The sequence below is a fragment of the Glycine max genome, chromosome 8 (assembly GCF_000004515.6).
Source record: "Glycine max cultivar Williams 82 chromosome 8, Glycine_max_v4.0, whole genome shotgun sequence".
NCBI classification, from domain to species: Eukaryota; Viridiplantae; Streptophyta; class Magnoliopsida; order Fabales; family Fabaceae; genus Glycine; species Glycine max.
This window is the reverse complement of record NC_038244.2, coordinates 2,663,102-2,688,110: the sequence shown is the minus strand read 5'-3', so window position 1 is coordinate 2,688,110 and position 25,009 is coordinate 2,663,102. Positions and strand designations below refer to the sequence as shown.

The window sequence follows — 25,009 nt, the reverse complement described above, 5'->3', positions numbered from 1 at the left end:
TCTGTAAAAATAATCATATTAACAAAGTATTAAAATTAAACTGATTTTCCTTAAAAACTATAAGTTTTTCTTATACATTGTTCTGATTTCGATGTGCTTCGTTATGGAGTAAGAGTGTAGTTATTGTTAAAAGAGGAGATGGAAATAATGTGAATCGCTACCAGTATAATTCTGCGATTCTTGATCACTGAATTACATAAATTAAATCACCGAACTGTTACAATTACAAAGTAAACCCTAAGGGAAATTTGGCTTGGGCTAAAAAATCATATGGATTGAATGGGCAATGAAAAAATGGAACTAGAATTCCTACCACACTCTAAAACAATCAATCATGAATGCACCAAACAATAATTAAGATCAATTTGATCTACCAACACCCATGTTTCCCGAGTGAGGCAAAGAGATAGAGAGAAGAGACAGAATTTGATGGCTGCATGAAGCTTGTTCCTAGTTATCAAATTTCTTGGGTTGATGCCACTGTGCCAAACTTCTGGACAAAGAACTGAGAAATGAGCCTCTAGTCGGTAACCCTTTCTTTCCGTATAAATGTTTTCCTCCCAAATCTGTGAATACTGGACCCATATCCTTGCTTCTTGGAGTTCTTTCAATCTGTAAAACATACAAAATGAAAAAAGGAATATATTCTGGTTAAGAAAACGTCTGTAAAAGTTCATCTTCTCTTATAAAAACAAGATACCCTGCACCTAGTCTAATAAGGAAGTCAAGATTACAACATAAAGCCTCAACCAATTTACCTTACTAATTTTTCCATCTTTCAAATAGTACCGAATACCAGACCAGTTGATAGATTGAGAAAAATGAGAGCGGAATGCCGATACGGGATAAAGAAAGTTATCCACCAGCATTGCGATGAACACCTGTTCAAAAGAAGTCAGTTTCTAACTTTTTACCAACTTAATAGCAAGCTTGTTTGATATTTCACACCCTTAGCTTCATAGTATTACATTCATAATCATATCCCCAAATATAAACTTCTCCAACATATACTCTTAAGTCCATGCATTACGTTCTCAATTTTATACTCAATAGTTCAACCTGTTTATGTCAATTCTTTTTATGGCAGACCCACATCAATTCTTTGTGCTAAAGTTTGATTCAACTTAAAATTATGTTTGTTATTTATCAATTTTTAGAATATGTGGAGTCATAAAATACTACATCGTTCCCCTTGAATTATCATCATTACCTACACAAAATTGGCATTCAAGGCTGATAGATAAAGATTTAGTCAAAAGAACTCAACTCTACAGTAAAAAATGTATAAGAAATCCAAGATAAACAATACCTCTTAAAACAATCAGGACGAAAATACTTACAAGACACCAATTATAAGAAGCGAGAGAGAGTTGTGGTGCCTCTGGAGACAACATGTTGCACAGTTGGACTTCTATCCGTGTCAAGTTCCACATTGAAAGAAGCTCAACAAGAGTGCATATGGCTAGGAAGGTCACCAATGATAACCCTGGGAAAAAAAGGCACTTATCAAAATGCAAGAACTGAAAATGTAAAGCTTAATGGAAAAGTTCGTCTCAGTTAACAATGCAGTACACCCATTTTTGTTTTCCTTTTGACAAGACTTGTCTATTCATGGTAAATACGGAAATGACACCAGTGGAAATGCAACATATAACAATGGGGAATAGAATGTTATGGTTGGATTTAAATTTCACATGTCATCCCATTGCATTATTGAAAAAGATAATCCATACCATAAGATAGCAATTAACAAACAGACATTGTTTGTCTGTTTATAGAATAATCCCACAGAAGTTAGAAGGTAATGAAATCACAACATAAATAAAATTCTTATAAAGTGTTTATACAATAAGTATATATAAATTCCATATTACACAAAAAAATTCCACCTAAAAGCCAATGAATAGAGAACTTCTAACATGGCAAATAAGTTGACCAATAACCCTGATTCAGCATCAGAATCCTGCCAAATTTTATCCATGAATCAACACACTAACAACCTACCTAGAAAGGAAAAGTAGTGTGCTCACCACCAGAAGTATAGGCTATTTCTTCAGGTGAGAACCCTTTATAGTAAAATCTTAATGCTGCAGCAACATGGATCATCGCCATAAAATATGGTGCAACAAATCCCCATGACAAATAGCAGTGGGTAGTAAACAATGCACGGTTCATCACCCAGTTAACATTTGTTAAATATGACTCCAAAACGAATGTTTGTTTCCTCAAGTAATTCCAATATCTACACATGTTAAAAAATTAAATCATCAAATACGCAAAGAAACTTAATTTAAGACGAGTAATAATCACAAACCTTCCAAAATTAAGATCACTTGCAAGGGGGTGGGGAAAGACGGCAACGGGAGGAGAGGTAATGAGCCTTTTGTGAGCACCTGTATGATACGTTGTAATAATTGTAAGAATATTAGGACTCTTATTCTTTTAGGAAACTTCTGTTTAGTAGTCTTATTAAGCTGAGCTAGTAATAAAATTCACTACAGTACTATTTGGCCTATATTATTACTATAAATAGGAGTGTTAGTGGTTAGTACAAAACATCACAATCCTATTAAATATTAATGCAATACACACACACATACACATTCTCTTTTCTCATTTTTTTTCCAACTTCTTATAATATCAATAGCAACGAACAAGAACAATAAATAGGAATGAAATGCTAGGGAAAAAACATTAAACATATACCAAAAAGGTTAGTCTATCCTATTCCTAATTGAATTACTGGAAGCCCGTCACATTTCCTTAAAAAGAATCAAATATCAACTAAGAAATTTTTCATGAATATATATATGTGTGTGTGTGCGAGCAGAGCAGTCTCTTGCGCAATGAGTTTAACGAAGAGATTATTACCCAAAAGAAAACTACTTTCATAACTCATACAATGTAAGTTTTCTGCAAATTGTGCAAAAACAAGTGCTTAGGATTGTCAAATTTCACTATTAGCTCTTTCATGGATAAATCTTCAAGTAATTATTATTTTCAATGACCAATGCATATAAAGTTATTGTATACAATGACAAAATGTACATAAAAAAATGATGTAAAAATTGATAAGAGAATAAAAAATGTACCGGATATGGCTGCAAGAGTCATATCATCCGAATATCCACCATCTTTAAGTCCGGAGACTACACCATATCGATCTTGCCTAAAGTCATCAGCATGCATCTGAAGAAAAACTAAATTGTTAGAACATAAGTTTTCTTCAAAGCATCAATCAAGGAAAAAAAAAAGGTAAAAGCTACTTGCCATCATGCACCCTCCCCATAGAAAGAATGTTTTTCCACCAGTAGCAAAGCCCATTGAACAAGGCTGTTGAAAAAAAAAGAAAAAAAAAAGATTAGGTGCATAAGAGTTACATGATTATAACTAAATCTTGTCATATATTATGATTTATGAAAAACCTAAATGAAAAGTTATCTAATAAATTCTGAAATTTAAGTAAAATTCAATTAGCATTAGCTAAGTTTCATTTGTAGGTTTTATATATTTTATAACAAACGGAAAATAACAGAAAAGTGTACCATATGGTATTCATAGATGCAGTAACTTCCCAGGCTTCCAGATGGCAGATCGAGAGGGTATCCAGTTTGAATAAATATCTGCTAAGCATCAAAGCAGTTAAGACCATAATAAAATAATTCAGGGAAGTGAAACCATAATAATTCTAATTAATCACTTAAAAAAAGAACAATGAACAAATTTTAAGTTAGACCTCAGGGGTCTTTTCCATCTCACGAGTGAGTGCTCCGATTGATCCAGGATGTAGCCTAACATCATCATCCAAAAACAATACATATTTGCTATCTTTATGCATTGTCTCCACTCCAACCTGCCAAGGTGTTAATACTAGTGTAATTGGTAAAATGCCTCTAGCAAAGACAATCTAGGAAATCAACAAGAATGAAAATGGACCAAAATTTCAATGTCGGATGTCCATCATAAGTTAATACAGAATTTTCACTTATTTTGCCTAGCAAGTGTTATGTATAGAGAACATGCTTTCTAACAATTAAGGTCATCACCATTTTCAACATAGATTTAGATTGACTTCAAAAAATATAAAGGAAGACAAGGTTAAGTTCTGAATATAGCATGGCCCAAGGCTACATTTTGAAAAAACTATCGAAATATATGTCAACAAAATCCTATACCAATTGATTGTGAATTTTTTGACTACAAGTTGTTGACAAACCAGCTACAACAACCTTAGCTTCAACATGATCCTGCATGCACCAAACAGGCATCAAATTTAGTGTGAATGAGGTGCAAATAACACTAATGGATAAAGCCCAAAACAGAAAACAACTAGCTCCAACAGGGCAAATCAACTAATTGAAAGGACTAAGGAGTTTATGGTTGCAAAACTTTATATCAAATAACTTGTGAACTTATTTATACCTCAAATTCTGCTATTAATCGTGATACAGCATGGTAAGCGGGATCCTCTGTACTTTCTACCACAAAAAGAAATTCTATAGGGCCACCATATAGAGATGTTATCTGTGTTTAAAAAGGAACAGACATATATTTTTAAAAAAGAGTGGACAACAATGGTTAACAAACAGCTTTCAAGTATTACTGAAAAGAAATTCAAAATTACAACCAATTATTATTTACTATGCAACAGTGCCAAAAAATCATACAATCTAAATTACAAATCTAGAAAAATGCAAGAGAAAGTGTGTGAAAATGAAATACATAAACTAGTACAAGATTCAATTAAATTTTAATTTTCCAAGTCCTGTATTATTTATGAAAGAACCAAAAATGCACTGCACAGAAACCAAAAAAAAAAAAGGAAACCTCAAATAAATTCCAGGGGCATGTGTCTTCTCACCTGACTCCTCCAGTTATGGAGATTATGTTCTCCAAACCCTTTTAGGGGCATAATCACTGTTACTCTTGGAAGATCGACCTGATAGGAGTGCTCAAGTTCGTTAATGTCATGACAAAGGAAAGAAAAGCTATTGCCATTCTTCATACAATCCTTCATTTGTTTGATCTCTCTGTTCCTGTGAGGGGATGAAAAATTTGTAAATTTCTCATTGACATGACAATGAATTGTTTCCTAGCTGTTTGACATCAATGGCTACCTGACATAAGCAGCACAAGCCCACCCAAGAGCAAGCGTTAAGCAAATTAAACACCCCTGCAGAGCAAACAGAGAAATCAGGATTTTATGAAATTGCAACATGATTTTTCTCTTAAAAGCTGGGAAGAATACAAAGCAAGATTTCATTTCAAGGAAACTTATATAAATAACTATCATGCAATATTGAAATGCTTGACATACTTGACACTGCCACCAATACACACAGCCTGAATTCTGACACTTTAGGTCCCATGTCACCCTTCATAATTTCCATTTCATTCGACAAACATGCAATTTCAGAACATGAGATTGATATGCAGCTCAAGGGAAAAGCCCTTTCAACAATGCAGAACTTTCTATCTCAATTCTCACTAATGTTGCTTCTGTTTCTAAATATGGATTTAAAGTCTAAACCACATTTCCCAACTGAAAGGACTATGGAAGTCAAATCAGTGAAAATGACAGATGGGAAGCAACCCACAAGCCGATACCTCAAGGTCCTCAACTATCATAATTCGGGTCAAGAATAAAATCTATGAAAAAAATTCCACCGAGAAAGTAGAGATTATACAGATAAATCTCAGACTTAGAAGTATAGTCGAATTCCATCTACATCCTACAGGACCTACACCAAGCTAAACTAGGTCACTTTCTCAAGCCAAAACCAAACCATTCAATCCTCTTCCTGGAAGAAGCAATTGGTATCGACAGCAACTCAGAGCAGAAAGAAACTTAAATTGAATTCAGTTAGCTGCCAATTACCCCAATTCACAAAATCAAAAGCATTATTATCCACACAAGAGCCTTATCTCATGTTTCACCAAGCACCTTCAGGAACTACTTGTTTCAGACATCACCACTTTCCCCTTCCAAAACCCTTTGTAACCACAGAAAAATAAAACAAAAAAAAGACATAACTCTCTACCGTAACCAAAAAAATCAATCATAACCAAACCAAGTAGAAAAAACCCTGGCATAGAGATACTGAAGAGCAACAAGTTCAAATTTTTGTACCACACAAAATACCTACAATGCTTGGAAGGAAATAACATCGAACCATGAACAAGAGAGTAATGCTGAGTGATATAGTAGAACAATTGGTTGGGACGAAATTAATTACCCTACGAAATCAAGAGTTAATTATTAACAGAGATGGATCAAACAGAGAGAAGTGGAAAACCTGGATCTGAAAGAAAACGGCGATGGGACTACAAAAGGCCCTGCTCAGAGAAAATAGTAACAAATCCAGAGAAGACATTGTTTTGTTGCGTTCACTATTTCTCTCTCTGAACACTTTCTGTTGTGTTGTGTCTGTCTCTGAACGGAAACGTATCTGAGTGCCTCTCTCTCTCAACCTCAAATGGACATAGACATGAACATGAACAACATTGAATTTGAGAGAGAGAAACAGAAGAAGCTGCAAACAGAGAAAACAACAGCCTAAGCTAAACTCTTCTTAATGAACAATAGCTCCAATTTAATTTAAAAACTTAATGCGTAATTAACTATTCTAGTAAATTCATAATAGCATCATCACGTCCAAAAAATTAATTTATTTTTATTTTTATTGAACACATCACGTCCACATTTAATCTTCTTATAAAATTTATTATGTACTAATTAATTCAAGAAAAATATTAAATGCAAAATTAAATAGAAGAAAAAATAATATATTTTATTTAATAATTTGAAAGATTTATAGAAGAAACTAGTAAGAAATTATAAAATTATTTTTTAAGTTATAATATAAAAATAGCTTGAATATATAATTATTATTAAAATTATTAAAGATTGCATTCTACTTTTGGTATAAAAAAAATCACCCTATGTAATTCTATTGCTTTTTTTTACTGGATGTAATGTTATTGCTTTGAATATCACTTTTCTACTTTTTTTCATTCCTTTAAATATTTTTTCTCAATTGATTCTTCTAAAGTTCACAGCATTTTAAAACGTAAGAATCAAATTGAAAAGAAGACATGATGTCCACAGAAATTTACAAAAATAGAAAAATAATATTTAAATAGATAAAATAAACAGAAAGTATATAAAAATTATAAAGGAAAAAAAGTATTTTTTAAATAAAATATCAAATAAAAAAATGTAATATTAGAGATGCACACGAGTTAGTTCGGTTTGATTTTAGTTAGAAACAAAATTCAAACAATAAAATAATTAGTTTAATTTGATTTTGATTTAATATTTTCCAATCAACTTAAATCAAACTAAATATATGAAAAACGAATTAATTTGCTTCAATTATCAAGTTGGAATAACTTAATGGCAGTCCCAGAATTTAAAATATTAATTAGAATATATTTTTAAGAAGAAAAAAATCCAATCCTAAAACACATATATAGGGAACAATTGGATTAATCAATTTTTGAATACATGAACACAAAAATCAAACAAATAGTAATAAATTTGGTCAATGTTATTGCAATTAAACCCGATTGCATGGAAAATCTGAGTGGGATTCATCGTATAAACCCAATTGCTAATGAGCATCAAAAATGAATTCAAACCCATAGTTATTTTCACCAAACTTGTTTGATATGAAACGTAATTGAAGTACTTAAAAGGAATATTCTCTTATAAAAAAAATGCTATTTTGTTTTTTATATGTTTGTGCTGTTCTGTATTACGAAAAGGATTTTTTTTTTTTAATATCAAATTTTGTTGTTTTGGAAAGTTAAACTGTGAGGAAAGAGGGACAGACCGTTGGATTGGTGGTTATTGATAGGTTGAGAGAAGAATGGCAGCTTGCAAGGTGGCATGTGCTGATACAAGGAAGGTGCCTTTCTTAGGATCCGAATCTTTTTCCTAATGTCGCTTTTAGGCACTGTAAAGTGACAAACCCTTCACTTAATCACTTCACAGTACATGTTTTCTCCTATCCCTTTTTGGTTATTATACTTACATGCAACTTTATAGGCAACAATATTTTATAAGGTAATTAACGTGTAAAGTTTATTACAATTTCATGCTACTGTAACCCGACAGCATTAGCATGTACCATGTTTAGATGTTGATGTTCTATATTACATGTTCATCAAGTTTTAAAAAAATGGTCGCAGTTTCCTATTAATTCATTCAATTAGATAATTCGATAGTGCCAATGGTGGATGTTAATATCAAATTAACAAGAAAACAATAGAAGAAATATCGTGATTTGGTTCTAACTTCTGAGAAGTGCCCATGTGAGAATCCGAGAAGCATGCTTCTGTTCAAGACTTAGAGAATCAAAATCGAAGATTTTAATAATCAATTCAAACAATGCAACATGGATCACTAGAATGAAATAGTAGTAGCTTTAGTTTAATGTTACGTGATAAACAAAGTATTGGAAGTGATGTTTGTTCTATATATTTAAGTTGGACCTTGAACTCAGAGTGGCATATATAACTGAAACCGCGACATTGTAATTGTTTGTATAAACTTGAAGGGAGAAGAAGCATATAGCCATGACACCCACATCCAGAAAGAGATGGGGCTTACAATCCATGTGTAACTGCCCCCACCTTATTCACATGGTAGTGCCAGCTATTGCTTTCGATGTTCTAATGGAATACTACTCATCATGTGGCCCATTGCAATTTGTTGCCAACATTATCTATGGCGTGATTTGCAATTTATGATTAGGAGAAAAAAATTCCAACCTTCCCTTCTTGACTCTATAAATAATTAGATATAAACTTGACCTTTCAAGATTTTTTTTCTAAGAAAATAAAACTTAATATTATTATATAATTCCACTTCAAAAAAAAATATCATTATACAATTTATAACCTAACTCTCCATGCAAAATATCTATTTCATTGATAAATAATATGAATTTAGACCGGTGAGCACAATTTTATTTTAACTTCAATATTTCTTAGCCAAGAGTTAAGGACTAATCCTTTAAAATATTGAGTTTATTTAAAAAAAATTGATACTCTCAACTAATTGTGAGCACAATACATCTTTAGTTAAAGAGTAAATTATACTCATATCTCTTGTATTTTTTTCAAATTGCACTTGATATTCCTCTTTTTTTGTATCCTACAAAAAATACTTTAATTGTTTAGCTCACAATACACTAATATTCTCTCCCTTTTAAACACCGTTTAATAATTTAACAAAAAGTAGACACAGGTCACATGACTTTTGATGAAAATTTATGTCTAAAATACATTTATTTTCTTCTTCTTAACTCCATAAAAGACATAACACTATTTTCAACTTGAAAATATTTTAACATTCTTCCTTCTTTTTCTTTTTTTCTCTAATTGGAAGTGAACTCAGTCTTTTGTTAAATGTGAACTCACTTTGTTGATACGCATATGTTAACATCTTTTTTTCTTTTTTTTAGTTCAATTTTTTTTTTGTGTTGGGTCATTTGGTTGTTGCATTTTTGTTGGACGTATTCTTAGTAATGTCTATTGATTGAATATGTTCATTTGTTTCAAATTTTAGTGTTTCTCCTGCATTTATGTTTTTAATTTCTTTCTTTAAAATATTTATTTTTTATTTTTAGGTGTTTGATATAATGTCTCAATCAAGAGTTACATTTTCTTTAAGTGTTAGTAACAATGAAGTAAAAGTCAAATATTAAAGGATAAATTGTTATTGCCTTAAGAAAGGTCCATTCATAGAATCAAATTGTTAATATGTTATTCAGTATTTAATAGAGATATTAGGACAATTTTATCCGCTCACGTATTTCAATTGAAGTTAGTTGACGACATTAACAGAAGTGGAGTAAAAGTAATGTAAAAAAAGGAAGGGATATCGAGTATAATTTGAGGGGAAAAAACACAGGGGGTGTGAGTGTAACAAAGATATTAGGACAATTTTGTCTGTTCACATATTTCAATTGACATTAATTAATGACGTTAACATAAGAGGGATAAAAATAATGTAAAAAATGAAGAAATATCGAGTGCAATTTGAAAAAAATATAAGAAGTACGATTATAATTTACTCTTAATTAAATGGTGGTCTATTTGAGGTTTTAATGTATAGGTGGAATACAAATGATTTTTATCCAAAAATAGTTATTCAAAATGTAGGAAAAGAAAAAGGCGAAATAAGTATTTCATCATTTAGCATTGATGTTCATCAGTGATTTAATCATCCACAACCAGTAAATTAAGATTTTTTTTTTTTTTGTTGAGAGAGATGCTAACATTTAGTATTAAATTGTGCTTCAAACAAAATTGTTTCAAAGAAATTAAACGAAAATCCAAGTTAAAAAGAAAGATAATAGACCAAAAATAGAATTCTTTTTTACTGCAAAACGAAAAATAGAACTAAAACATAACTAAAAGGACATGGACAAAATACTTTTGCACTATGATTTATTTAGGTTAAATTACTCATTTGGTTCCTATAGTTTCATGGTTCTTACTTTTTTAGTTCCTATAGTTTGAAAGTGGTCTTTTTAATCCCTATAGTTTACATTTTAATTCTTTTTAGTTCCTCTAGTTTAAAAGTGTTCTTTTTAGTCCCTATAGTTTACATTTTAATTATTTTTCAGTCCCTGTCATTTGAGAACCATAGAGACTAAAAAAGTAAGAATCATGAAGTTATAGAAACTAAAAAGACCACTTTTAAAACTAACTAAAAGAGAATTAAAATGTAAACTATAGAAACTAAAAAGACCACTTTCAAACTATAGGAACTAAAAAAGTAAGAATCATGAAACTATAGGGACCAAATGAGTAATTTAATCATTTATTTATGTTAATTGAATTGCTAAAATGTCAATATTACTAGATGTTTGGAAACACATCAAAAATAGAGAAATCTTATTGGAGAGGTAATTATAATTATTAGCTTTTGACAATCACATTAAAAACATAAAAAATCACATTTAAAACATAAAACCAACACCTGTACAACTTGAATTTAAGTTTATGCTAACTCAACAATCATGTAATGGTTTTAGTCTCAATCATGTTTTTTTTGCTACTTTCTGGTGGGATTGAGAGATTAAGAGGCATTTATTTCAAATTTTTAAAAGTAATATTAGTCAAAGAATGGAAACAACCTGCTTCACTTTCATATACTTGTAAGTACAAATTTGTAGTGATAAAAAAATAGTTGTTTTCATCCCCTTGTTGCGATAAAAACTACAAATTTGTGGTGATAAAAACTAGGTAAATGCTAGGATGGAAAGAAACAAAGCATCCCCTTGTTAGGGGGATCTAGGACTAGGAGAGTGTTTTCCCGCTGGGTTGCTTTGCTGCTATATTATTGAATAATGAGGCAATTGCAGAGGGAACATTGTCACCTTGTCCCTACTCTATCCTCTAATTATCCCCCAAAGATATTTATGGCCGTCACATTTGTGTACGTGTGTGTCTCAGAGAGAGAGAAATTTCCTTTCGGTTTTGATCAACTGCCACCATATTTATTATTTAGTAAGCTTGCACAATATTTGCATACACAAACACCAGCCCACTCCCAATCGATGAGTATGACGAGAATTAGAACCGCAGATGTTTTTATATTATTTTAAGTGTCATGAATGAAAATTGGTAATGCTTCAGTCATACTATGATATCATTCCAAAATACTAACAATCACCGTTATCTATAAATTATAAATTTCTCAAATTTAACACTGAACAGAAGACAACATGGTAGACTGCGAGTGTTTCTGGTCTTACAATTCTTGCAAGGGAGTATGCAATGAATCAATAACTTATTGGTTGTAGAATTACAAAAATTTAAAATGAAGTTACACTCCACTTTCAGATCATACAGAATATTAAGAAGCACTCTGATTAATTTTACAAACTTAATAGTAAACAGGAGAATGTGTAAGAATATTTCAAATCATACAATCTTGCTAGGGAGATGAATCAACGATATGGCTAGAACAAATCCAAAAAAAAAAAAAAGTATCTTTTTTAGAGAATTCAGGATAAACCATAAACCTAAGCATGGAAATTTATCATGCAATTTATGCAAAGCCTAGTATGTATCAATGTATCCTAAAGCTCAATCTGCTGGAACTGCAACTGCGTGGCAACAGTTATCAACCACCATATTCAGATACCTCACCATTCACCAATGAGACTGTTAGGAACCTAGAACAGAGAATAGAGAATAGAGAAAAGGAAAGAAACATTGCATTTCTTGTTAGATTGCAACAGAACAGAACAAAGGAGAGACAACTTTGTTTCAAGGTTTCCACACTCCACAGGGTTTTAACTTCACAAAGAGCTAATGCTCAATTTACAAAGGATAACAGATCTTAACAAATTCGCTTCCCTCCAGTCTTCCTATTATTTGTCACTAACTCACTTTAACTAACAATTCACAAATATTCTAACTCTCCTAATTAACTACCCCTTTCCCACAGTCCTAAGTCCCAACAGACGCCAAACAAGATCTTGAAGCCACATGACTCTGATACCAGGTGATTGAGCTAAGTAACCACAAGAAACAGTGAGGAACTCTAGGTGGCTGTTAGGGCCGAGTCTTCTTCATGTTAAAAACGGCACAATGTAATAAGACGCCAAGGATCTATTCTAGACAGAGAAGAGTAGGTAGTTAGTGGATATCAGTTACTCTGTTAGTCAGTTAGAAGAAATGATCAAATAAATAGGTAGAGAGTTGTAATTGGGAAGCTAGTTAAGACATTTGTCGAGTTGAACCTTGAGCAGTGGTGCTCAGTGGAGAAGGGGATTGGCCTTGAGAAGAGTCATCTCCTGATTTCAATACAATAAAACTATTTTGATTCCTATTCTCTATCTCTGTGCTCTATAATTTCAGTTCTAAAGATCCCAGGTTAACAGTGGGTGTGGGTGTGTCTGAAATTTCAACCTGTCACCCTATTTTGCATCATTAAATCAACAATGAGAAAGATACATTTTGGAACCAATATAAAGAAAGCAACCAATGCAGAAAAACATGTATAAGCCAAAATTCCTTCAGAACTACAAACTTGAAGTAGAAACAAAAGCTAAACAGGTAAAATGCAATTAGACCCCATTAGATGTTGTCACTTGTCAAGGCCACCAATTTCATGTTATATGGAGGCAATGGACAAAATTCAGTACAAGAAACAACCATCTCATGAACTTTAGCACATAGACATAGTAACCGCATTAAACTAAATAACAATTAAAAGCAATTCTGGCTTTCAATTTTCAAAAAGCCAAGTTATAACAAAAAAATCACATCTGAAACTTAAAACAATACAATTCCAGTTAAAAATATAAATCCATAAACTAATGCAACTTCAATGTGATAACCAAAAGAAGCCTTGACTTGTAATTTAAAGAGATCAATTCTCTTTCATTTGAAATTGCTGTCACAACTGTGAACTGACTCCTGAGTTGCACAGACCAACTTACTAACATATGATAGTAAACTGATTACATGATAAATTGATAAAGAAGAACAAACTACACTTCAAAGGAATAAAAACTGTGCTCCATCAACAAACACTATTTGAGATCAGACTAAATAAATTGAGGCGATGCAGTCTCACTCAGACATGTCAATCTGTTTATGCTCCTCTGGAAATGAATCTACCAACTTTTTCCCAATTAAGTGGTGAATAAGCACACCTGCTGCAACACTAACATTTAAGCTTTCCACGGCCAAAAATGAGAGGAACTCTTTACCAGAGCTCTGGGAATTTAAACCACTACTTTCACCATCCAATTCACTAGTACTTGAGTCAAAATGAATGTTCCCAGGAATCCTAACTAACTGAGTACATGATCTCTCCACCAATGGTCTTAAACCAGTGCCCTCGCTACCTAAAACAAGAATGGTCGGTGGACCAGGCACAACCTCATCCAAAGCAATAGCTTTGGAGGAGACAGAGCCCCCAAGAACTCGCCAACCATTTTCAGCTGAAGACACTAAGAATTGCATCATATTCTTGCAATATCTAAGTTCCATTAATTCAAGTGATCCCGCACTTGCTTTGCTCACAACACCACTCAATGGGGCTGAATTCTTGGCACATAACACCACCCCAGAAGCTCCAAAAAAATATGCAGACCTAATTATTGCCCCCAAATTCTGAGGATCAGTAACCTCATCCAAGGCTACCCAAAGGGAACCCTTCCCTTCATCAATAGAAACAGGATCCAGTTCATTTACTTTCACCATCTCTAGCTGTGAAGCGTCTAAAACCAAACCCTGATGGGGACGGTTATCAGCCACCATATTCAGATCATGTTTTGATGCTTCTTTTACACTCAAACCAAGCTTTTCAGCAATCTTCAGAACTCTCTCAAACCCTTTCTTGTCCTTCTTCTTCCTATTGTTGCCACTCAAATCCAATCCTTCTTGAACATACAATGCATAGAATTCCCTTCGATCAGCTGACAATGCAGCCAAAACTGGACCAACCCCATAGATTCCCTCACCAACAATCTTAGGCACAGTGGATTCACTGGCCTCTTTCAATGTCTTTCTACCCCAGTTATCCTGCTTATTCCATCTTCGAACCTCAGGTCTCTCCATTCCAACTTTTGCCCCCACCATCCCCTTGAACTTATTCTTTATGTTATACCACCTTGGATCATCCATCTCCTCCTCCATTTCATCATCAACTCCTTCTTCATCATTATCATCAAACTTCACATACCTTTTACCATAATCACTTCTGAGCTGTCCCACCTTCTCAACCAATCCACCCTTCCTTTCCTTACTAGCAGTAGCTGAAACACCACCTTTCATAGAAAATTTTGCTGCTGCTGATCTCAGCTTAGATTCAGGAACTTCTGTTTTATGACTTTTATCTAACCTTTCAATGGATTGTTCCCAAGAGGACTTACTACTCATCTTCTTTGCAGAGCCCTCGGGAAAAGAACCACTTATCCTAGTCGTTTTTGCTTTCTGCATCACCTTACCTTCTTCCTTAACCTCATTAGCGACTTCTAACCAAGGAAGTTGCTTTTCAGTACTTCTTGCACTACAATATCTCCTAGCAATTTGTAGCATCAACCCGTGGGGATTTGCTAATTTCCCCATTTCCAAGGTTCCAAATTTATGTGAAGTGGGGGTTTTTAACATGGGGTTTCGATGAGAAGCAAGTGGTAAAGATGGGAACTTTAAGGCGAGGGGTGAAGTGAAGCATTTGGGTTGCGAAGATATTTTAGCGGCGAGAGGAAATGCCTGGGCTTTGGAGATATTGGTATACATTGAGAACTATGAAGTCTTCAAAATGGAAACCCAGAGAAGAATATAAAGTCTTGATGCAATGGATTGAGGAAGGAACAACCATGTGAAAACTGAATTAAGGAAAAAGTACTGTGAAGTCTTCAAAATGAAAATGTCTTATCCTCGTTACGTTGATGGGCATTGCGAAATTAGGGCAGACAGAGACTACAAGCGGCGATTTGTTAAGAGCTTTTCGGATGTCATTATACGACATCGTTTTACTTTCTTCTAATGTCAGTAATAATATTTTTTGACTGAATATTTTTTTAGCACCTTAAACAATAATGATTTTTTTTCTTTTATGTTCAAACGTGTGATGATATTTTAACACTAGGAATTTGGATTTTCATTTGATATGGTAACGTTAATATATGGAGAGAGAAAATTGGTTTAATTATTTATGTAATGCTTATAATTGTGCAATTTTTATTTTTTTAATCTTTACACATATTTTTTAACTCATTTTAATTCTTACAAATATATATTTTTTAATTTATTTTAGTGGCCAGTCTCTTGTAAAATAATCATGAAACTTGAATTTTAATTAGAGTTTAATATCTATGGAGGAATAAGAATTGTATAAAATAATTTTATATTATTGTTAAATTATAAAATATTATTTTAATTATTTTAAAATAAATATTTTAAAAATTAAAAAATTATTATTATAATTAAATAATTTTATAAAACTTTTTATATCATGCATAATTATTTTTTTATTAATTAAATTACTCATTTTATTTCTATAGTTTTATTATTTTTTATTTTTTTAATCTTTATAATTTGAAAGTGATTTTTTTAATTTTTTTAATTTATATTTTAGTTTTTCTTTAATCTCGTAAAAAATATTTTTTAATTTTTATAATTTATATTTTAATTCCTATAATTTAAAAATGATATTTTTATTTTATATACTTCTCTATTTTAATTGCAAGCAATACTTTTCTCGTGGGTGAGTACAACTCAAACCAACTTCTCTTATTTAATTAATAAATAAAAATAAAATTGAAATTCGTAACACAAGTTACACAACAGGATAATCGGAGGAGAAAATATTACTGATATATATATGTGGCAAACAGAAGACGAGATATGCCTCTACCCTCTCACTCTCCGTTGCAAACTCTCCGCTCACTCCACCGCCGCATCCACACTTCCATCGTACGCCACTTCATGGCTGCGGCGGAGCCCATAATAAGCTCATCCAACACGCGCGTGGGCTGGATCGGCACCGGCGTCATGGGCCAGTCCATGTGCGCCCACCTCATCCGTGCCGGCTACACCCTCACCGTCTTCAACCGCACCCCCTCCAAGGCCCAGCCCCTCCTCGACCTCGGAGCCCACTTCGCCCCCTCCCCTCACGCCGTCGCCGCCAACTCCGACGTCGTCTTCACCATCGTCGGCTACCCCTCCGATGTCCGCTCCGTCCTCCTCCACCCCTCCTCCGGTGCCCTCTCCGCCCTCCGCCCCGGCGGCGTCCTCGTCGACATGACAACCTCCGAGCCCTCCCTCGCCACCGAAATCGCCGCCGCCGCCGCCGCCAAAGGCTGCCACTCAATCGACGCCCCAGTATCCGGCGGAGACCGCGGCGCGAAGAACGGAACCCTAGCTATCTTCGCCGGAGGGGAAGAAGCGACGGTGAAGCGTCTGGAACCGTTGTTTTCTCATTTGGGGAAAGTGAAGTACATGGGAGGGAGTGGGAAGGGGCAATTCGCGAAGCTGGCGAATCAGGTGACGATAGCTTCGACGATGGTGGGGCTGGTGGAGGGGATGGTGTACGCGCACAAGGCGGGGCTGGATGTGGGGTTGTACCTGGACGCAATTTCCACCGGCGCGGCCGGTTCCAAGTCGCTTGATTTGTACGGAAAGAGAATCTTGAATAGGGATTTGGATCCGGGGTTCTTCGTAAACCACTTTGTTAAGGATTTGGGGATTTGCTTGAAGGAGTGTCAGAATATGGGGATTGCTTTGCCTGGCTTGGCTCTGGCGCAACAGCTTTATGTGTCGCTTAGGGCTCATGGGGAAGGTAATTTGGGTACTCAGGCTCTTATTTTGGTCCTAGAGCGACTCAACAATGTTACACTTCCTCCCTCCAATACCTGAAGAAAATTTTAAACATGCTTTGTATTGTATCCATCATCGTCTACTTTACTTTACTTCCCTGCCATTGCTATGCAGTCTACAGAATCGTATCGCATAATAAAAACTTTCAATCCCGAAGCTGATTATTGCAATGAGCAGTGTCTTTTTTATATTATTGGTGATGTAATCTAGACACCTAATATTATGAATGGAGAACTTGTTCAGTGAACGAACGCCCAATTTCTAAATGGGAAAAATTATGGAAATTTTGTTTAAAAGCTTTCGAGTTTTTTCATTTATGTTAAGCCTGAGGCTATTCAAAATGCTTCCTACCTATTTACAAAATGAATATCAGTCCTACCCAGCTACCAGCTTAACAATGTAATTTTCTTTAATAACCTAACTTAACAATTTTCAGCTATCAACTTTTAGTGACAACTAGTTTTTCATCTTTCAATGAGTTTTTCCTGCATAGCCTAAGTTATGAGATTCCAGAAAAATTAATTTATTCGGTACAATAGATAAACCTGGCTCTAACAACAACTTATATACCCTCATTTCTTTAGGAACAATACGCAATAGTCTTTACTACCTCAATTTAACCTCTTTGCTCTTCATCCTTAGAAACTGCAAAAACTTTCAACATTAAGTTTGAAGTCTGTCATTTATTTATTTTCATAAATGTGGCAATTATAATAAAATACACTGTAATTCACCCTCTCCTCTCATGGCAATTACCAAAAAATATGTTTACTTTGCTCGTCATCTAGAAAAGAATAAGAAAACATCCATTCAATCACCCATATAATAATCAAGTTTCATTATGTTTCAGACAGGGTAATCAAAATGGAGGGTTTCTAAGTCATGCAAATGACTGCAACAACAACAATAACAGAAACAATGCTTTAGTCTTCATTGATAACTCAGAAAAGCTTTGAAATAAAAACAAATTTAGGCTTGTCAATACATTAAGTCCTGCTTTATTCTCGTTGGCTACATTCCGCAAAAGGTGTCTAGTCACTCAAGATGAAGTTTATATCTTTGATATTATTCCTTAACGAAGGAGAAACAAACACTGAAACCAAAATAATGAATGCCCCCCCAGTCACCAGCTGCAAGGCACCATTGCTTCAATGTGTTGATCTACCACCTATGCAAAAAATGAAACTAGTATTACACGTCTTTCCCTTGTTTGGCAATAAAATTTAAGACTCCTCCACTCCCAAATATTGGGAGTGAGAAGCTGCCAGGAGGGCTGCACCAATGCCAGAGCCATCATTAGCATGCTCAATGACAATGGTCTCAGCAGCCTCATCTCCCAGCAATTCCTTCAGTGCACTCTCCAAGCATTCTCTAAATTTGGTGTAGTGTTCAAACAACCCCCCATCCAACGCTATCACTGACTTTTGCTTCTCCCCAACCTTAACTGTGTCTCTTCCTATTTTCTTAAGGATGCCCAAAATACCAGCAGCAGCAAGCCGAGCTCCGCGAGTAGCAACAATGTCACACAGTTCAACAACGATCTTCCTCATTTTAAGGGATGTGTTTGAGATCTGACAAAAAAGGAAGGCCGTAAGAATAACCTATATATTTCCTTTTGGGGGGGAGGGGAGTCAGAAACACCACTTTTTATTGCCCTTAACATAATCAGAAAAAAAAGCTTTTTATTATAAATGACAGATGACAAACAATAGGTAGTTTAGTTTATCTTATCATCATAATTTCCGCCCCCTCAACCAATTCAAGGAAAAGCAATTTATACGATGATGTGAGACATGATAGTCATATTTCAACATGGGCAGAAGAGCATGCATACCTCTAATATATCCTTTAACTTGTTTCCAACCACTTTCAGATCAGAACTTGTGTCATGGTGCATGGCTGACATGTCAGGCGTCCTAAAGAAAATTATGTCAGAACTCCAAAAGCTCTATTTCAACAAAAGGTAATGTGTTCAAATGAAGGTTTATACAACCCAACAAGGGTAAAATAGGTAGCATAAGCATAGTGTAAACTAGGGAATAAAAATGAAAATGAGAAGTGAATACCAATTTTAGGATTGATTGGTATGAGAATACAAAGAAAGAGCTGAAAATGAAAAGGCCACCATTTGTCTTCCATTATTATCAAAAACTTTTGTCCCAATTTTGGATGAAAAAGTAACACCAATAGCTTAAGAAAAAAACTTATCTGAAAAAAACTTCACCTTATTTTCTAATCCATTATAGAAACAACTTATACATAAGCACTTATTCAATAAGTTTACTCACTTAGCCTATCATGTCTACCAAACCGACCCTAAGAAGACATGGGAAAAAAGGACAGAAAAAAATGAAACACCTGTTTCAATCTGTTAGACAGAGAACAGAGAGTGCTACTGGAGAGAAAGGGACAAAGCTATGTAGGCGAGACCAGAACAAAAGGGAGGAACAAGGGTAAGGGTTCAGTGGAAAGTTGAAAGCGACACCTGATCTGTGGGTTTGCCAGAAACAGAGGTGCTCTTCACCAGCACTGCTGTTTGGTCTTATGTTCGTTCTAAACTTCCCGCGACAGCAAAAGATTGGGTCTCTCCTTATCTCTCAAATAAAGACTGAAATATATATACAGAAAAAAAAAAAAAACAGAACCAGTGTCCCACAATAACAGGAATAATGAGAGGATTTTCCTCCATCAACACTAGTAGCCATAATGACAATGAATTTTGGGATAGCAGCCATTTGCAGCTGCAACTCCCGCTACACAAAAATGCTCAACTAGAGTCTAGAATAGCAGCCTCTGGTCACTCCATACTGCTACAGCAGCACACTGTTAACAACTATATTTGGTGGTATAAGTTAATATATTATCATACCTAAGTATGAAAGGAACTTTCAATTTGGGGGGAACAGTATCGCCAAAAAAGTCAGCTTCTTCGGCCATCTTCAATAAAGCTCTCCTTACAACTTCCCCCAAATACATGCCAGAAATCAATTTCTCAAAAATCTGTGAATCATAGTGGAATATTGTTAGAGTTAGATAGGTCGATTAAACAAATAAATATAGTAGATGATTATTACCTGTTCTCCAGGGTTTAAGCTCTGAGCATCCAGAGCTAGATCATATTCTGTTAGAGGAAGATGTGATGATCGGAAATTACCCCACTCCATGTTTATAACCTATAATATTTAGAAGTAATCAGCATGCTTTGTATCACAATAAGGATAACTCTATCACACAAGAAATTAAGTCTCACACATATTCATAACCTACTTACCATATCTCCTGATTTTGGTATAAGCCCATGCCATTTTGGAATAGCATGTGCTCGTTCTACATATGCTGCATTTGTCCCAGTACCAAGAATCACAGCAGCAATGACATCCTGATTGTAGAATCTGCCTCCAGCTAATGTTCCAATGGTATCATTAACCTACATCAAATCACCAAGTTACATTTCATTTCCAGTTTAAGATACTTAGCAAACAATAATTACTTAAAATATATAAAAACCAACACTAAAACCTTATAACTCCAAATTTCTGTCAGACACAAACTGGAAACCATCATGCTCAAATCCTGGCTATAAAAAATAAAGAAATCCAAAAGAGAGGAGAGTGAGACTGACTAGAGCAGCAACGCGCATATCCAGGCCAATTTTTTCCATGGACTTGGTTAGTTCTCCCACCACATCTTCACCAACCTACAAACAAACCATGAAGTCAGATTACCATGCTGAGTCAACGAATGTCTGAGAAACAAAGAGAAACCTAGTAGAAGAGTGTTCTCTTTGAAAACAGAAAGAGATCCTATGACTATGATACAATTTTGAACCATAATAAGGTAAACATTGCAATGACTGGACTTACAATTTAACACGACAATAGTGTGGTAGTGTCTGTGTGAAATCGAGAGACTCAAAGTGAGTTTGTGAACAATACATGACAGAGCAATCAAGATAAATGACGAGAAGAAAAAATGGTTGCACAAATAAAATTGAATGTAATCTAATCAGGTTAACAAGAATTACCGCATCTTCAATATTGAAACCTTTAGTCCACTTTATTAGAGTCCCAGATGCAATCGATGTTTGCCTCACTGGGAATGAGAATGTAAAACCCAGTTCTCTTTGTCTTCCAGGGGGAGGATGAAAACCTTCAGGTTCTGAACCAACAAACTTTGCAAGAGCTGCTGCTATAAAATCGAACAATGCCTGTAACAACATAACAAACATATATCAAAGTGTAGGCAGGCTTAATACTTTGATAGATTTTCCCATAACACACTTACATCTGAAGAGCCAGTCATCAAATTTGGAGGAATTGAAACTTCTTCAAACTCCTGGCCGATAACACCTTTGTCTTTCCCCCCTAAATGTACACGAAGGACACGGAAGTTTGTGCCGCCAAGATCCAATGCATAATAGAGGCCTTCCTCATCCCTGTAAATAATGGAACAAGGTGAAGAATGACTCAACACAGAAGAAATATTTTAGAATTACAAGTTCATATTTCTAAATATTTATAATTTTGTTATCATCAATATAAATACAATCACAGTGTAATACTTAATCATACATACTTGCTCTCTCTGCATCTTGACAGCGGATTATTCAAAACACAATATAAACAATCAAATGCTTTAGGAATAAACCGTTATACTCCAGAGGGACAGAACCATTTACAAGTGGATAGTTTTATTACCATGAATGATTTGCAAGTAATCTCCTCCAATTTAATCACGTGACTTCTGAAGTGCTAAAAAATAGTATCATTTGAACGATCATACCAGACAGATCACATTCGAGATTCAAAACCCCAGATTTTGATAAACAAAAATCTCTAATCTTTTTTTCGATATAATCATAATGGAGGTAATGTATATAAACATTTACTGAATTACATAAAAAAAATAGTTTGAAAATGGGGCAAAAAGGTATATAACGAAGCCAACTACTGATCTAATTTATCCTGTACATCAATCATACCAGAATTTCAGAATTCAGGAACATAAAATAAACAATACGGACAAAAAAACAAAAACAAAAATTCATTAAAAATGTCAAATAAAACAACAAGATCAACGTTCGAGAGAGCAGGGCAAACGGTCAGTCCACAAATCCGGGACATCCTGATCCTCAAGTGTCCCAAACAATTATGTCTCATTTTTTCCAAATAAAAAATATTAATATTGAAAAGCTAACGAATGGAAAAAAGAAGAGATAAATCTACGAACCCAGTTGGGAGATTATCGACAAAACTAATCAACATATTGAGCTTGCTACCACCTTCAGATGCGAGACCCGCGTGCATCTCAACATCCATGGCATCAGCCACTTGTCTTAGCTTCACAATTGGGGTGCCACACTTCTCCTCAAACTCCTTCAGTATCGCCATGGCGCGACTCCACTTCCGGGAACTAATCATGCGGTGGCGCACCACCAGCGCCGCCGCAGCGCATACGGCGGCGGCGCAGACAACGGCAGCTCCCACCGCGACCTTCCCCATCACAGCACTGAAACAAATACGAACGAATCCCGCAAAGTCGGAAGCTTTGTCCTCTGATGGGAGAAACCCAGATTAGATTTTGATTTTGATTTTAATTAATGGGGAATTGAAAGATTGTAGTTATCGGAGCACATTGTGATTTGTGAGAGAAAGAAAGTGACAGTGGCGTGGCGTTGGGGGTTAGGAAAGAGAGGTGAAATGAAATGGGACTGACAGACACAGCAGATACTATTAAAACACCAAAATATTGGAAAATATATTTTAGGCCTTTAAATAGAAATTTACATAATGCCCAAACCAAAATGGAAATTACCTTTATTTCATTAGGACTAAATCGGTGTAAAAATATGCTTTTCGGTCGGATAGATTAGAATTATAACAAAAAATGGTAAAATACAAATAATTTCAAACAAGCACAAGTTGAACAAAAAAAATGCATGATTATTAAATTTATATTAATTTTTAATTAAATTTATATATTTTATTTAAGACTTAGTAATTTCGTGCACGTAAAACTGTCACATTTTTCTTTTGGTCTATGTATTTTTTTCATATTTTATTCTTGTAATTTTTTTTAATTTCAAGTTCTTCTATTGTATTTATAAGATAACACTAAAGATATATAATTATTGATGTGACATTAATAATTTAATATTTTTGTATTAATAAAGTGATAATGATAATATCATTATGATATCATTTTTGTTTACATGACATATTATCTTAATATTAACAAATTAATATTTTTAAAGAGAATTTTATTTTATGCAGATATTTAAAGAGAATTTGATGATATGAATTAAAATAAAATTTATTTTTGAACATTTATGATTCATAATTGTTTATCATATTTTTTGGGATCTTACCATTTTATATAAATTTAAATATTTTATATGAAATTTACTCTAATTTTAAGGTTGTTAAAATAAGTTATTACTTTAATTTTGTGGGTCTATAATGCTTAAAAAATATTATATTTATGATATAAATTTGTTAAGTAACATCATATCATATGTTCAAGTGGGAAAAAATATTAAACAATCTTACTTAGAGTTAGAGTTAAACAATTCATGTAAACATTTTCATTAAACATGTTTTTTAGGGTGAAATGAAAGGTTTGAAACTTATAAAAACAATTTTAAAAAAAGATTAAAAAAATAAATAAAAAGAACTAAATTTATTTAAGCAATGCAAATATATAGTGATAATTTGGTCGAGGCATAAAACGCTGTACTTGTAGTCAATTAGTTATATACTTCATTTGTTTTTTATTTTTATATAGGACTCAAGTCTAAAATTATGTTTATTTTTTTATAAAATTTAATTTATAATATTTTTGCATTAATTATTTTTAAACTAGACATATTTTTAATTTAAAGAATAGAGAGAGTGAATTGATAAATAATTAGAAAATAAATAAATATTAATTACAAGAATAATTTTTAAAAAGACTATAAATTTAAGATAAAATTATTATTATTAATTAAATTAATATTTTTTTAATCTTAATAAATTAGATAACGGAGTATTATATATAAAAATCGAGCGAGTAGTTATATTATGTTGGCATTTGTTTGGTGAGATAATTGATAGTGTTGTATTATATTAGCTCTGGATATGGCTAAATTTTCAAAAGAAATTAGAACAGTTGCCGTGTGTAGCACAAAGAGGAGAGAGAATAAGAAAGGAAGGAAAAAAAAACTGTAGCCGGTGTTGTATAAAATGTTGACACTTGTTAATATCAAAATGTTGGTCAGATAGTTTTTATATATAAATAAATATAGAGAAAATTCTGAATCAGCTACACCCGATTATATATTTTTGTGACTCGCAAAATTAGATAATAATAATTGTTGAAGTTTGCGTATAAAAAAAATCATGCACAAAATAGAAACAATTAAAAATATTCCATTGGTATACTTAGTAGGTTATGGTTATCTATCATTAGGCTTGATTCTCCGCATGTTGGGTGCAATCAGGTTTTGATTGTAAGTGTAACCAAATATTTGCGTTCAGTGGGGCATGCAAAAAAAAAAAAAAAATCCCTGATTTGCTTTTGAATTTTAGGTAGAGCAAGAAAGCAATCTTTTGAGATGTCAGAAAAGAAAATTATTTAAGGAAACAATATTTCTTAACAAATGATCTTTTTATAT

General features: G+C 33.6%; 4 protein-coding genes across 4 annotated transcripts; 1 reads left to right on the top strand and 3 right to left on the bottom strand.

Moving 5' to 3' along the window:
- Positions 1-166: 166 nt before the first annotated feature.
- On the bottom strand, positions 167-7,035 carry LOC100817409 (uncharacterized). The gene is made up of 14 exons (XM_003530449.4): positions 6,297-7,035; positions 5,118-5,173; positions 4,862-5,036; positions 4,423-4,524; positions 4,176-4,247; positions 3,737-3,853; positions 3,546-3,623; positions 3,271-3,333; positions 3,093-3,189; positions 2,315-2,393; positions 2,031-2,242; positions 1,341-1,486; positions 759-881; positions 167-612 (listed from the first exon to the last, which is right to left on the bottom strand). Exons 1-14 carry the CDS (start codon positions 6,372-6,374, stop codon positions 451-453), a joined length of 1,560 nt encoding a protein of 519 aa, XP_003530497.1. The 5' UTR covers positions 6,375-7,035; the 3' UTR covers positions 167-450.
- A 6,237-nt stretch (positions 7,036-13,272) lies between these two features.
- Positions 13,273-15,462, bottom strand: LOC100802486 (uncharacterized tRNA/rRNA methyltransferase slr0955). Its single transcript, XM_003532425.4, has one exon. It carries the CDS (start codon positions 15,271-15,273, stop codon positions 13,600-13,602), a length of 1,674 nt encoding a protein of 557 aa, XP_003532473.1. The 5' UTR covers positions 15,274-15,462; the 3' UTR covers positions 13,273-13,599.
- An 851-nt stretch (positions 15,463-16,313) lies between these two features.
- Positions 16,314-17,602, top strand: LOC100782678 (probable 3-hydroxyisobutyrate dehydrogenase-like 1, mitochondrial). Its single transcript, XM_003530488.5, has one exon. The coding sequence runs from the start codon at positions 16,384-16,386 to the stop codon at positions 17,392-17,394; it is 1,011 nt and encodes a 336-aa protein (XP_003530536.2). The 5' UTR covers positions 16,314-16,383; the 3' UTR covers positions 17,395-17,602.
- Positions 17,603-18,262: 660 nt separating this feature from the next.
- Positions 18,263-23,102, bottom strand: LOC100808324 (hexokinase-1). Its single transcript, XM_003530445.4, has 9 exons — positions 22,585-23,102; positions 21,640-21,790; positions 21,380-21,562; positions 20,978-21,052; positions 20,627-20,782; positions 20,430-20,528; positions 20,225-20,355; positions 19,190-19,271; positions 18,263-18,926 (listed from the first exon to the last, which is right to left on the bottom strand). The coding sequence occupies exons 1-9, from the start codon at positions 22,854-22,856 to the stop codon at positions 18,579-18,581; spliced, it is 1,497 nt and encodes a 498-aa protein (XP_003530493.1). The 5' UTR covers positions 22,857-23,102; the 3' UTR covers positions 18,263-18,578.
- Between the last annotated feature and the right edge of the window lie 1,907 nt (positions 23,103-25,009).

What these genes read in the sequence shown, in the direction of transcription:
- LOC100802486 (XM_003532425.4), bottom strand. Translation starts at nt 15,273, where the DNA reads ATGTATACCAATATCTCCAAAGCCCAGGCATTTCCTCTCGCCGCTAAA.
- LOC100808324 (XM_003530445.4), bottom strand. Translation starts at nt 22,856, where the DNA reads ATGGGGAAGGTCGCGGTGGGAGCTGCCGTTGTCTGCGCCGCCGCCGTA. An exon ending in GTCGATAATCTCCCAACTGG is followed by an intron (nt 21,791 to 22,584) that starts GTTCGTAGATTT and finishes CATTATTTACAG; the next exon opens with GGATGAGGAAGGCCTCTATT. An exon ending in TACCAAAATCAGGAGATATG is followed by an intron (nt 20,529 to 20,626) that starts GTAAGTAGGTTA and finishes TAAATATTATAG; the next exon opens with GTTATAAACATGGAGTGGGG.
- LOC100782678 (XM_003530488.5), top strand. Translation starts at nt 16,384, where the DNA reads ATGCCTCTACCCTCTCACTCTCCGTTGCAAACTCTCCGCTCACTCCAC.
- LOC100817409 (XM_003530449.4), bottom strand. Translation starts at nt 6,374, where the DNA reads ATGTCTTCTCTGGATTTGTTACTATTTTCTCTGAGCAGGGCCTTTTGT. An exon ending in AAAAAATTCACAATCAATTG is followed by an intron (nt 3,854 to 4,175) that starts GTATAGGATTTT and finishes ACACCTTGGCAG; the next exon opens with GTTGGAGTGGAGACAATGCA. An exon ending in GACTCTTGCAGCCATATCCG is followed by an intron (nt 2,394 to 3,092) that starts GTACATTTTTTA and finishes CGTATCATACAG; the next exon opens with GTGCTCACAAAAGGCTCATT.